This window comes from Rosa rugosa, chromosome 5 (genome assembly GCF_958449725.1).
Source record: "Rosa rugosa chromosome 5, drRosRugo1.1, whole genome shotgun sequence".
Lineage (NCBI taxonomy): Eukaryota > Viridiplantae > Streptophyta > Magnoliopsida > Rosales > Rosaceae > Rosa > Rosa rugosa.
This window is the reverse complement of record NC_084824.1, coordinates 29,642,345-29,656,207: the sequence shown is the minus strand read 5'-3', so window position 1 is coordinate 29,656,207 and position 13,863 is coordinate 29,642,345. Positions and strand designations below refer to the sequence as shown.

Sequence of the window (13,863 nt, the reverse complement as noted above, 5' to 3'; positions counted from 1 at the left end):
AGCTATATATTGTCGACAAGTTCGAAATATATATTTAGAGGCTAAATAAAGCCTACTATGGAAGCATGGAAGCATGTGTTTGGACCCAAAATGAGCATTTTGGCCTGACAAGACACGTCTTGGAGAAATTGAGCCAATGTCAGTGGCTCAAGCTATATATTGTCGACAAGTTCGAAATATATATTTAGAGGCTAAATAAAGCCTACTATGGAAGCATGGAAGCATGGAAACATGAAAAGTCAACTTTAGCACATTTTCCTACTTCGGCTAGGAGAAACCGAGCTAAACAAGGAAGGAGGGGCGGCAGACTAACCAAATGAAATTGAAATGGGCTAAAACTGTCCAGATAAAATCTAGACATCCCAAGGATCATTTCTTATGAAGAGTGCCAGAGATTTTTTTGAGTGGAAGGCCTTCAAAAAATCAGTCCAATCTTTTGCAGAAGCAAAACTGGAAAACTGGACCTGTAAGAGGTCCAGCAGCGTTTCCGGCCCAATCACTATATGAAAAATTCTGAAATTTTACCAGGGTGATCTACACTCATAATGAAACATTTGTTATGAAGAGGTCACGGTCAAAATAGGAATGTTAGGCCTTCAAAAAATCAGTCCAATATTTTGCAGAAGCAAAACTGGAAAACTGGACCTGTAAGAGGTCCAGCAGCGTTTCAGGCCCAACCACTATATGAAAAATTCTGAAATTTTACCAGGGTGATCTACACTCATAATGGAACATTTGTTATGAAGAGATCACGGTCAAAATAAGAATGTTTGATGGAGATAAAATTCAAGGAATAAAGGAGCCGAAAGTGCTTCCTTATCTTCAAAATTCATCATTCCTTATCTCCAATTATGTCTCCTTATCTCCGAAATTCATCATTCTTTATCTTCAATTATGCTTCCTTATCTCCAAAATTCATCATTTCTGTCTCCAATTAATGCTCCACTATCATTTGTTTAATGCTAAACACTTTGGCATGGTAGCCTATAAATAGAGGTTACAATGAAACACAAAAAACAACACAATTCACAACAACAATCTCTAAGATTATCAAAGTCTCTCCAGAGCAAACCTCTCTAAGAGCAGCTCCTCTCCTTCTCTTTCTCTTACCGGTGATCACACTCCTAGTCCTAGTCTTCTCAGAAGCCGACTTTCAGTGCCACCAAATCCTCTGTCAACGTACTTCGGTCCTAGTCTCCTCGGGAGCCGATTGTAGTACCGCGACCACAACGGTTACGGAACCAGCCAAGCAAGGGTAACGCCCTCGCAAACCAGCCAAGCTAAAGTCACGCTTTAGCAAGTACTTCTCTCTACTTCCCGGTGATTTCGCTCTGCTTAACCTATAACGTTGAGTATCGACTTGGTGACACAAGACAAAGTCCTCCAGCACGAGGCTCAAGGAATCCTGCGACGAGGTTGGTGCTCTCCTCGTCTACAGTCGCTCAAAAGAAGTCAGGTCAAGGGACACCCCCAACGACCGCACCCGAACGGTGCTGGCACGCCCGCGCAGAAAAGAGACTGTTGACCAGCTGCAGCAAAATTGGAGCCAAACAGGAGTCGGTGGTGAGAGAGATATGAGAGAGAGATCAAGGTGAGAGTGAGCGGAGGGATGTCCGGCGAGATCGTCTTGGTCAGTCGGTGCTGGAAGTCGTTCGCCGTGGTGACCGAGTTGGGGAGAGAGAGAGAGAGATCGAGGTGACTCAGGTGAGAGAGAGCGCGTATGCAGATTGGGTCGATGGCACGATGTAAATTCATTAATTAGCTTAGGGCAAAATTGTCATTTTGTTTTAAAATGGGCAAGTGAGAACAAAAATCTCTTGCTGGGGTAAGTGGGATAATTTTCCCTCATTTTGGGGCTTTGGGTCAAGGACCCATATATATATATATATATATATATATATATTTGTAATTTATCATATGAATCGGACATCTAATAGAGTACGCGGATGCCTATACTATGAGGGTTTAGAAGGAGTGCATGTACAATCACTCACTCTCAACTCAACTAGGTAATAGACGCATAAACATACAGCTAATCACTTTGATACTCTACCTAGTTATAAGATCATGAACACAAATACAAAGCAAAACTACAAAGTGCCAATGTTTAAATTATCTATCATTCCAAAAATATGGAAGCACTTCTGTGTCTGTGTATATATTTTCAATTTCTCTTTTAGTTTAGTCTCTTCTTTTGAGCGTGCCAACAAAACTTCGATCAAAATGAATTTTTTTTTTTTTTGATAAGGGATGGGGTAGCAAGCCACTTTGGTTACGTTAGCGAGTTAGTAACACACTCACCCAGTCAGTATTTGAACTGAGGTCCACAAGGGTATTCCAACAAAGCCAGACTAGTCCCCTATTGTAAGCGCACGAACTCGAAGGCCTCACAAACCTACTGGCTAGAAACTGGTGGGAGTTAGAACTCGAACGCTAGACATGGAAGTTCTATTGTAAGCCACTCAACCAACTTTTTTTTTTTTTTCCGAACAGAAAAGGAAATTACAACGCAAATCCTCTAGCGCGGCTAAAGTTAAGCAAATCAAAATTAAAACCCAAGGAGGTATCACTAGGAACACCTCCAAACCAAATCTTCGGGGAAGAGAGCTTATGGCCAATTGAAGTTACCGCATCCGCCAAGAAATTAACCTCACAGAGAACTTAAGAAAAAGTGATGGAATCAAAATGAGCAGCAATAAATATAGAATAATCCATATATAGGATAATACTAAATTAACATTTCTGGTGTACCAATAAAATCCAAGGATTTATAATATGCTTTCTTGCGTTGAGATGCCATCACCAACTTGGGTGAATTACTCGTCCAAAAAAAAATAAAAAACTTGGGTCAAAATCTTGCAAAATCTTGTAAAAGGATCTTTAGATGTGACTTGAAATCTTGAATGATAATTGCAAGACAGAGCATAAGAGCTTATGATTGGCCTGTAACCTGTTGTTCTGGAACCAAAACTTTATAGCTATCTAAAGGGGCAAACTGGGAAGCACATTATTCATAAGGGAGTTAATGTTCATCAGCACAGTAAACCTCCTCTGCACTTTTAAAATTAAATAAAGATTAGCTGGACAGAGAAGAACATATAAATTGTGTGGCATTTTAATTCTGATGGAAGGTTCACTGTGAAATCAAGCTGCTGCCTAGCTGCTGAATTAAAGGCTGTGCCATCGGGTTCAGTGGGTAGTAGTGATGGAGGGAAATGTGCAAGAGGGGAATCTGGACATTCGCTGGAAACTCAACCTAGCTAGCTAACAATGTGAAAATTTTCTTGCGGTGTGCTTGCCATAACTTTTTACCTTGCGCAGCTAACATTACAAGAAGGAACGTTGGCACTAATACAGTTTGTTTTCATTGTAGTAAGGAGGAGGAGACCACGATTCATTGTTTGTGGTCCTGTGAGAAAGCTAAGAAGGTCTGCGAGTATTCATTTCTGCATGGTGTGCCCAAGGTATGGAGGGAACCCACTTTTTTAGATTCATTCACTCATGTGGCTGCTACATCTTCAAATTATGAAATGCAAGTTTTTGGAGTGGTTGCTTGGCTGATACGAAAGAATAGAAATAACATGAAACATGGAAAGAAGTGTTTTTTATTTTATTTTTTTATTTAAAAAAATTCTTAATCCACCCACCTTTACATATGTCAATGAGAATCAAAATCAAACTCACGACCTTTACAATATTAGAATTATAACTTACCAATATGTCAAAATTTATTTAAAACATGGAGAGAAAAGTGTACTGAGGGGCAGCAAGTCATTTTAAGTGCCACAGGGTGCAGGAACAGGTGCAAGCCATGTTCAAATAATTAAAAAACTGTTATCTTTGAGTGTTAGTTTTAAATAAACTGTTATTTGGGTGAGACTGTTAGTTTTGATTCCCGAATAACAGTTCCTAGCATAGTGACTGTTAGCTTTGATTCTCGAATCACAAAGCAAATATTTAACAACCAGGTCACTGCCTCCAAAAAGCATACGAAAAAGGAGAAATGGCAGCAATGGTAGCACGAGTAACTCTGGATCACATTGCCAGACAATCCAACGACATTAGGCGCCTCGCCGATTTCTACATAGAGGTTCTTCAAGCTTCAAGCTTCAAATTTCTTATTTCATTTTAATTACTTTCAGCAAGCTAGTTTGTAACTCCTTCATCAAATTAAATAGATCAGACATTTGGATTCGAGGAGGTAGAGAGCCCAAAGATTGGGCCACTCAAGGTAATATGGCTGAGTTTACCCTCAGGTTTTACTATACACCTTATTGAGTCCAACCCAAGTTACCCACCTAACCAGAGGAACGACACATCACCGGGAGCCGACCCAGCCCGTATTCCCAGAGGCCACCATATGTGCTTCTGTGTCTCCAATTTCGAAACCTTTGTGCAAACACTCAAGGTATGATTCTGTTATTTTCAGATTACCCTTTTGGATTCTGTGTGGTTTTGAGTTCATTTGATCTTATTACTACTATAGTACTATTTGAACCTTTCTTAACAAGATGAGATAGTGGTATATTGCTAGACCTCATGCATCACCTAATAGAAAGTCAACGTTTATATCTCCCTTTCTTGCCTAGTTATTTGCTAGAATGAGTAATGTGGAAAAACATTCCGTTTCCTTTTTAGTCTATAGGAAGAGCATCATATCACAGGTCTCTTTCTTTTATTTTTCTCTTTTTAGTTTGGTCTAGAAAAGAACATTGGAATCAGAAAGAGTTTTGAATAGGTTGGGGCCTTGTTATTGTTGAGAACATAGATTCTTTATGGGAAAATATGGACCTTGCAGCTGTATTTTTGAGAATTTTGGCCTCTCCAATCATTACCAGTTTTGATTATGAATCTCGATCAGATTACTATATCAGTTAGAGGGGACAATGACCTTACTTGCCTCCCCTCTAGATCAACCAGGGTTCAGAGCTGTAGCATTTCGTTTCTGTTATCCAATCTTTCTTCCTCTCTTAGATGGGGATTGGGGGTCATCTGAGTCGGAATATGGTTGTGCAGGAAAAAGGAATTCAGATTGCTCATAGGCCAGTTCAATTTAATCCAAATGGCAGTAAGAAGATCGACCAGGTCTTTTTCTTTGATCCAGATGGTAAGCTTTTCTAATCCCAATTATTCTATTATATATATATTGGTTTCATTTTCAACTTTATTCGAGGGGTGTTGTGATTTTGTATGTATGCTGTAACTGCAATCTGTATATAAATGTTAATGCCAACATGATCTGTATATAAGTTTCTTTCATGAAAATCTACCTTCCTTCAACTTGCACAGAGTTGAAAGTTAGCCATCATTTCTTCGTCATTCTAATGAGTTGCTTGTTCAATTCGGCGTTTTATATCAGATGGAGATATAATGGACTTTATTAGTGTATCCATCATCACACAGCCATACTATTATTAATTAAGTGAAACTCCTTGTTTTTTGAAAGGGAGAAAGTTTTTGCTGCCACATGGGAAAGATGAGTCTTGTTAGATTCCTACGTGCTTTATTGTGCAGGCAACGCTTTGGAAGTTTCTGACTCCACGGCACTACAATGGAATGCTCGAAATGGCAATGCAGATTGATGTGAAGCAGACATTCAATACATTTTCATAACAATAATCTGCATCCCTTCATTTATGCAGTTGTAGTAACTCGGGTGTCGTTTATATATATCTATGATCATTCTTGTCTGCTTTCGTATTCATCATAGACATAAGATGTAAGTTCTTATATTGAACTTAGTCATGTTTCTCTCGTATTATAGTGGCTACGAATTATATATAAACTTATGGTAGAGAAGAGACCACTGTCTTTCTCTACTGTGTTGTACTGCAAGTCTTATTGCTTGAATGCATGTTATGCTATATGTTTGGTCTATGGCCTGATCTACTTTATTTTGAGCATCACAAACAGTGCTACCCTAAAATTTGTTCAATTATGTCACCGCCATATCAAGTTACCTTTCTGTTATGTCACCGCCATGTCTAGCAAATAAAGAGTAGCCAGTAGAGCACTCTTTGCTAGTTGGTGCTTGTTTGAATACATGTACTATGTAGAGATTCCTGATATCATTTCGGCACATACTCTAGATGCTTATTGTAATCCAGGGTTTAGGCTCAATGTCTCCCCCTTGTATTCAGCAGTTTCATTAATCAAGACTTGAGGGCAGCAGCACCAGCCCTTTATTTTTTTTTAAAAAAATTGTTCAATTAATCACGGTAACCCGAGCTAATTAATTATAGCCTTATGCTACATCTGAGTGTATTATAGAGTGAGGGCACATAAAGCCTGAAGCCATTAGAACATTACGTTGATCCTCATAAAGAACGCCATGCATGAATAATAACAGGCGTCTTATCTATCTAAAAATTATCAAGATCACCCCAACTAGCAAGGTGTGCAACTCATTGGCCACACCATTTGCTTCACTAAAAATATTGTGAAAGAAGAGGTATAGTTTTATAAGATTCTTGTTTAAGCAAGCTTCATTGTACGAGTTAACGGTATTGATTTATTCTTAATTATTTGCCTGTTTAAGATTAATAAAATCTCAATTTCTTTGTAAAAAAAAAAAAAAAGGAAAGAAAAACTAATTGGCCATGGGCATAGCTAGCTTATTGCTAGGAGTGTCACTTGACCCTGCTCAATATTTTGAAGGGCTCTTTACCATTTACCAACTTGATTATTTATGTTACATTTTCTAATTTTTGTATGAGATATATCTATGAGAGCTTAATCATTTTGCCTCTTTTGAAATAAAATAAAGCTACATTAATCAACCTTATAATCATTTTTTTTTTTGAATCAAAGGACGTCAAATTTCATTGATGAATACTACGTATTACAAAAGAAATCATCAAGTATTGGAGGGACATGCCCACTCCATGAGACTTGCAACCCTGACACAAGAGCATGCTTAACTAAACTATGAGCTAGCTTATTGGAATCCCTATAGACATGGGAAAAGAAAGAACCTGACATAGAAGAAATTGCCATGGAGATATCATAAACAATTCTACCAAATTCCGAATAAGTATCATCACCTTTAGCTTGGATAGCCTGAACTAGTTGAAGACAATTAGACTCAAATATCACCGGAGTCAAACTGTTATCTACAAGCTTACACGCCAATCTACTAGCAAGGGCATCCACCACAATAGTAGCTAGAACATCAGTACACCTTCTGCATGCGGTTGCTACCAACGTACTAGTAAGATCCCTCACCACAACCCCCAGACCACCCTGATGTGAAGTTGGATCAAAGACACTATTAATGTTTACCTTTAACCAACCTGTAGAATGGGGGCACCACGGCTTCACCTGACGCCCAAGCTTGGGCTTTGATATATGCCTTGCAGCTTCAAAAGCATGAAGAAGAGAGCAGATTGAAAGTATACCTGCTGCACATTATGTGCCTTAATTTCTAGCCCATAGATGTTGATTGCGTTCTTTCCATACCCCCACAACAGCATTAGCAATAGAGAGAAAGAACTTGGAGAAACCAAATTATTGCAAAGTACAAGCCAATCAAGCATAGAACTCATAGTAGTGTCCAGAATAGGAAGCAAATCCGGTGGTAGTCCAATAACATCACGAATGAAACTACACTCCCTACTAACATGGAGAATACTTTCCCCTCAGCTTTACAAAATAGACTACACTCACCAACTGGAACCCTGCGCCCTCTAAGTTGAGAGGCAGTTGGAAGAATAGAAGCACAAGCTTTCCAAATGTGTACCTTCACCTTACAAGAAATGTGAGCAGCCCACAACACCTTCCAAGGACTTGGAGATGCACTAGAAGAAAAGTTGTCCGTAAGAGCTGGATGTAGAGAAGGAAAGTCAACCTTATATACACTCTTTGTAGTAAAACGACCTTTCTTATCAAAGTGCCACACAAATCTATCTAATACAATATTTGTACTAAGAGAATAGAACAAATAAATTCAGCCTCTTCAGCATCAAAGTTTGCATAAATCAAATTCTTATTCCATTGACCATCAAGTATTAATTCATCACCAACAACAGAGAAGAAGAGCCATACCTCACCGGACAAAGAAGACCTGGGAATCCACGGATCCTCCCAAATTTTAATGGAATTAAGTACCATCCATGACTTGCCATCTTAATCCCCCATTTAGCACGGATCTAGCAGCATAGATCCCTCTCCAACATACAGAAGCATGTGTCGGTGTCCGAGCATGCCAACAAGAAGAATGCGGAAAATATCGAGCTTTGAACAAACGACATACAAGTGAATCAGGATTATGTAGTAATCTCCAGTTCTCCACATTGGCCTTGCATGCAAAGCTAAATTATGAGCACGCAAATCTCTGAAACCCATACCTCCCTCCTCTTTAGAGCGACTCAGGCGCTCCCATGAAATCCAATGAATTTTTCTTTCATTAGGTTTGCTCCCCCACCAAAACCTGGCGCACATTTGGTGCAAATCATTACATAACTCCTTAGAAAGCAAAAAACAGCTCATAGCATAAGATAGGAGTTATGGAAGAATGCCAAAAAGTTTTATTATTTTATTCTCGTCTTAAACTCTTCCCTGGTAAGCTTCATTCTTGTTGGGTTGGTCCTTTCACTATTACTCATGTTTTTCCTCATGGTGCTATACAAATTCAAAGTGAGAAGTCCGGCCACGAGTTCAAAGTGAATGACCATTGCTTGAGGCCATATTATGAGGCATTTAAGGAGAGCAACGTGGAGGTGGATTACCTCCATAGTGTGCCATCTCCCATGGATTTTGAAAAAAAAAAAAAAAAAAAAAACTTTGTTTGGCTGAAGGACATTAAATTCAAGCACTGTTGGGGAGGCAACCCAATTCAACAGTAGCTGTGGAGAAGATCGTCAACGCAAAATTAATTTCTTAATCCCTTACTCCTTTTAATTTATGAAATTAATGCTCCATATATTTGTTTTAGGTTTTTATTTCTTTTGAAATCTCTTTGCCCATGCTTTTAAAAAAATAAAAAATAAAAAGTTTGGAATCCAGTCAAGTTGGGAGGCTCAGCCTTGAGTATAGATGAGGCAGAAGATTAGACCACACCCCTTTAAAGCTTCCAAACTCTTTTCGAAACACCACTCCAAAATCCACCACAGTCCGACTCATTGCGGAATGATCCATCAATGTTTAATTTAAGCCTATGCTTTTATTTTTACCTTGGATGCTTTTAAATTGATTTACGTATATTGAGGACAAAGTAGAAATTAAGTGTGGGGGAAGAGATTTATAAATTTTAATTCGAGTTTAAATTGTTTGTTTAAAAAAAAAAAGATTAAAAAAAAAATTGTTAGTCTTTTTAGGTTTTTAGTTTCTTTTAGAGTCAAAATTGTTTTGGGGCCTACATTCCAAATCCAAGCATTGCTCCCTTCCAGCACATCCAATAGCATTACAACAAAACAAAAAATCAAAAACCAGCAGCAGCAGCTAGAACAACTGAAACGCAAATATTCAGGAAATTAATTAAGCATTTCACTCCAAGATTAATCCCATCTGAATCATACATACATATAGAGCTTTTATTTAACTTCAGCTAGCTAACCACACCTGACAGTGTAGCTGTAGCTAAGGGCCTCTCTAGCAATTGGCAGGGTGAGGAAGCTTGCACTTGGCAGGGAGCTGCATGGCAAGGTTAGGGTCAATCCCCAGAGAAGGCAACAGGTTCGAGTTCCTGTAGGAGCAGAGGCACTTCAAGTCTGCGTGCGACAGCGCCGAGCAGCAGGTCTTGGTCGGGCTGGAAGGGTTAGGTTTTGTTACGGCCGGCTTGCAGGACATCAAGTTATTCACAGACACATTGCAAATGGTCTGCGCATCGGAGACATCTACATTAATGCAAGAAACCACCACCAGCACAGCCGCCACGACCAACACCAGCTTCCGAGCAGCCTCCATTGATGAATGAACGAGTTCTTTTGGACTGAGTTATTTGGAGGCTGGAGTTCTGGAGGTGGTGCTTATATAGGGAAATAAAGAATGATGGGGTTGGAGTCCCGTGAGCAACACTGTTATATGAGCCCCATGCTTATTGCTCTGCATGTGGTGTCACGGGCTACCATTCTCTTCTGGTAGTGCGCGCAGTTGATGAGGATAAGTCCTCCAATAAAGTCGTGCAGGTTCCAACACATGGTTTTGTCTTGGATAACAATCAATCATCATGCTTTTAACCTATTTGTCTTGTTTTCTTCTTCCTTTTCTATATTCTTCTTCTATTGGTTAAGATAAGTTTTTGGATTTTCACTTTCTTATTGGAAAGAAGGTTCTCTAAGTTTTGTTTTGAGGTGTCTGCCATTGTTTCTTGGCATGAAGGATTGATAATCTTTTGTCTTGCAGCTGATCGATTACATTTTTCTGCTCTAAGTTTTGTGGTCTTTCATTTATACCAACTTGGTATATCTTTTTAATTTTTTTTCGTTATTAATTTTATCGCCATGCATTCCACCAAATCTTTGTCGGTGCTATATTGTTTCCTTTTGTGAACATCATACCGACAAAACATACCAGTGATTTGTACAAGACGAAAGATGTATGCACACCACCTTAAAAGCGAGGCTTTTATTTTGCCTAGCCTCTTGCTTCAGCGAGGCTTTTATTTTGCTTCTATGTGCTCTCTTTTTGTCATGCATCTGCTAAGACAACCCACCACTTTTTTTTTAGTGCTCTTTCTCTATGAAGGTCTGGTGCGCAATTTTATCTTGGTTTAAAGTCAATCCTCATTTCATGAATATATATGCCTTCTTCTCCTACCCACTACGACATGGTTTTGGTACTTGATTGCAATTGCTATGTAGGAAATGATGGGAGTTGACTTCTACTCTCCTTGGGATGCTAGAAATTCTATTCGGTTTGATGAACGTGTTTAACGCCTGACTATTTGATTCATTCTATCAAGCTGCAAATTCGAGAGATTGATTCTTGGGGTCTAGAAATTATGCGTAACTTAGTTGATGAGCTTTGTATTTTTTATGCTCTTGGAATCAGCGGTAGAGCCTCAAAAACACATCAAATTCATGAAGGAAATTGGCATGCTCCTAGTGCTTTTCAATTAAAGGTTAATATTGACGGTGCTGCTCGCAGGACGCCGGGGCCGGCGGGCTACGGTGGTATTTTTTTGTAATCACTTGGGCAATTGTGTGGGTTGTTTTGCTGGTTCCATGGGTATTGCTACCGCCTTAGAAGCTGAGCTTCAAGCCATTAGTCATGCAGTTTCAATGACATCAAGAAAGGGATGGACTTCTCTCTGGATTGAGTGTGATTCAGCAATAACAATTCACTTTCTTACCAATAAAGGATGCTTGGTCCCTTGGCGTCTAACTATTTATTGGGTCAATTATTATATCATTCTCTCCTCCATGCAGGTTCGATTTTCACATATTTATCGAGAAGAGAATCAAGTGGCTGATTGCTTAGCTAACTTTGGAGTGGATCATGAGGGGCATTATTGGCAAGACTCTTGCCCCTCCTTGTGCTTCGGTTGCTTTTGTTCATAATCTGCAAGGCTTACAGAATTTCCGCATTAGATAATTTTGGTATGCTTGATGCACAAATGGTTTGGTGGTGATCATTCATAGATGTGGGCTTGGGTTATAATGGTTTCTGCTGCATGGTTGCTAAAACTTTGGGTGTGTTCCATATATGTGGTTGCTGCATGTCATATATATGTCTAAATGCTTCATTTGCATCTTTATGTGTGTGTGTGTGTGACGTTTAGGCTGCTGCTTCTTCTATTGATTATTTGTAATTGTTTTAGCTTTGTGCTCTTTTTGAGTATCATGCTTCATTTGTTTTATTGGAGAAGTTTTGATTCTTGTCCCCCTCTCTTTTCTTACACTTTCTTTTATTTTTATTAATAAAATAAAATAGAGGGACATGTGGTGGGTTCCCTGTTGCGATGGCCCCTTTTATTTCAGGAATGTGGGTGGATTCTAGCCACCCCAAATCGGCTATCGCAGAGAAACTAATATCGCCTAATTCTCTATTTAATTTATAAAAAATAAAAATAAAAAAAAGATGAAAGATGTATGCTGTCATAAGACCAAAAGGAAGAATTTATATACAATATATATATATATATATATATATATATATATATATATATATATATATATATATATATATACAAGGTTGTAAAATCGCTCTAGGCGGCCGCCTAGGCGTTAGGCGTGAGGTGACCGCCCCGATTTTGGGCTAGTCAACTGCAGAAATCGGGATGGGTTTTGGCGGGCGCCTAGGCGGGTGCTGGGCAGCCTGGGCGTTGACTGGGCGCTAGGCGGCCTGCTCTTCTACTTCTCAACACAGAAATAAGCAATGCCTCGAGATTTTCTGATGATTAAAATCAAGAAAAGAACCAGAATATCTGCTGCAAATCTCAATCCAACGCTTGAGGAAATGCAAAATAATAATTATTACAACACCTCTATCATCAACCCTCTAGATCTCTAATCTCTATCACAAAATCATATTCCTGATCTGAAGCATCGAAACACAGAGTGGTCGTGTGAGCAGAGAGAAGCATAGAAACACAGCGTATGAGGATGTAGAATGGTTTTCTGGTGCATTGCCATCATCATACATCGTTTTCGGAATCCGATTTTCCGATGGCTTTTGATCTTTGATTGTGGCCGGCCATGACAGATTCAGGGAATTGAAGCTGTACTCTTGGAGATTAAGTTGATGAGGGGATCGAGTCAAGAAGAAATGGAGAATATTTGATGAGTGAAATACTAGATATCGCAGATGTTGATTGAATTTTTCAATTTGCAGATTGAAAGATAAGGAGTTAGGGTTCTTGATAGAAATTGGGGATTTTAGGAGTTTGGCACATATGAGATTGAAGAAAGGCTGAAAGCTGTGAGACCCAAATTGATGTTGGGTACTTGGGTTTAATTAGATTTTGGAATCATCTGTGCTAAAGTCTATAATAGCACATATAGAGTTTCCTAGAGACCCAATAAATAGGTGACATATGTCATGTTATTTTTTTATTGTTAATAATAAGTGTGATTATTAGTTCATAACATTTGTTTTTTCCTATTTTAACTACTTTGAATTAATTGTTGGACTTTTAATACTGTTATTTTTTAATTTTATGTCATAAAAATAATTTAAAAATTAAAAAAATAAAAACCGCCTAGTCTCCGCCTAGGCTCCCTAGGCCCCTAGGCGCTAGTCCCCGGGTCACCGCCCGACTAGCGCCTAGCGTTTTTTAGAACCTTGTGTATATATATATATATAGATGCTGGATCAGAAGCGGATGTCCGCAAAGATGCAAAAGTGTGGACGTATATCTTCAGGCCTCATCAGACTCCGATGGCGGCTCTGCTATTGCCGGACGAAGACTCTGAACATCCCAAACGGTGTCACCATCAAAGTGAAGGTCAAGGTGATCGGGGTCGAAGGTATATGCAGCGAGCTCACCTGAAAACTCAAGCACCATCAAGGTCGACTTCGAACTCTTCATTGACGAGTTCACTGGCAAGAAGAAGCTCAAGATCGTGGCTTGTTTTGGCACCGACAAGAGCAATGCCTCCATTGATGCGTGAGGATTAACGTCTTCACTTTTGCATTTTTGTGGACGTTCTCTTTCTGATCCTCTGTGTGTGTGTGTGTATTTGCAAACTAAAGAAATGAATGGGGGGTTGGAGGTGGATAAAATCAAGGACCCTTTTTTTTTCCCCATTATGGAAGTGTCAAAACCTTGAGGCGATAGGTTTACTCAATATTCAAATATCCCCATAATTTTGTTTTCCTACTTTTCATAAATGGATCGGATGATAACTTTGAATTATACAAACTGTGCCATAACCGGCTTTTGCTCGCTTTTTGATGTTTCTATTTTTCTTTGACAAATAAGAT

General features: G+C 39.0%; 2 protein-coding genes and 1 long non-coding RNA gene across 5 annotated transcripts in view; 2 read left to right on the top strand and 1 right to left on the bottom strand.

The window, feature by feature from the left end:
• Positions 1 to 13,863, top strand: part of LOC133708769 (signal peptide peptidase-like 5) — a 68,049-nt gene that overhangs the window by 15,259 nt on the left and 38,927 nt on the right. The window lies entirely within an intron of this gene.
• On the top strand, positions 3,951 to 5,866 carry LOC133712555 (glyoxylase I 4-like). Of its 3 annotated transcripts, none has more exons than XM_062138654.1 (4): positions 3,951 to 4,090; positions 4,184 to 4,408; positions 5,017 to 5,085; positions 5,515 to 5,866. In XM_062138654.1, the coding sequence occupies exons 1-4, from the start codon at positions 4,004 to 4,006 to the stop codon at positions 5,611 to 5,613; spliced, it is 480 nt and encodes a 159-aa protein (XP_061994638.1). In that variant the 5' UTR covers positions 3,951 to 4,003; the 3' UTR covers positions 5,614 to 5,866. The 3 variants fall into 3 exon arrangements, with proteins under 3 accessions (XP_061994638.1, XP_061994639.1, XP_061994640.1); XM_062138655.1 differs by having other exon boundaries at positions 5,017 to 5,107; XM_062138656.1 differs by having other exon boundaries at positions 5,017 to 5,107; positions 5,447 to 5,866.
• Positions 6,805 to 9,592, bottom strand: LOC133712315 (uncharacterized). The gene is made up of 3 exons (XR_009847292.1): positions 8,346 to 9,592; positions 8,044 to 8,232; positions 6,805 to 7,821 (listed from the first exon to the last, which is right to left on the bottom strand). It is a non-coding gene; the product is annotated as an uncharacterized LOC133712315 (long non-coding RNA).

What these genes read in the sequence shown, in the direction of transcription:
- LOC133712555 (XM_062138654.1), top strand. Translation starts at nt 4,004, where the DNA reads ATGGCAGCAATGGTAGCACGAGTAACTCTGGATCACATTGCCAGACAA. An exon ending in CCTTTGTGCAAACACTCAAG is followed by an intron (nt 4,409 to 5,016) that starts GTATGATTCTGT and finishes ATGGTTGTGCAG; the next exon opens with GAAAAAGGAATTCAGATTGC. An exon ending in GCAGTAAGAAGATCGACCAG is followed by an intron (nt 5,086 to 5,514) that starts GTCTTTTTCTTT and finishes TTTATTGTGCAG; the next exon opens with GCAACGCTTTGGAAGTTTCT.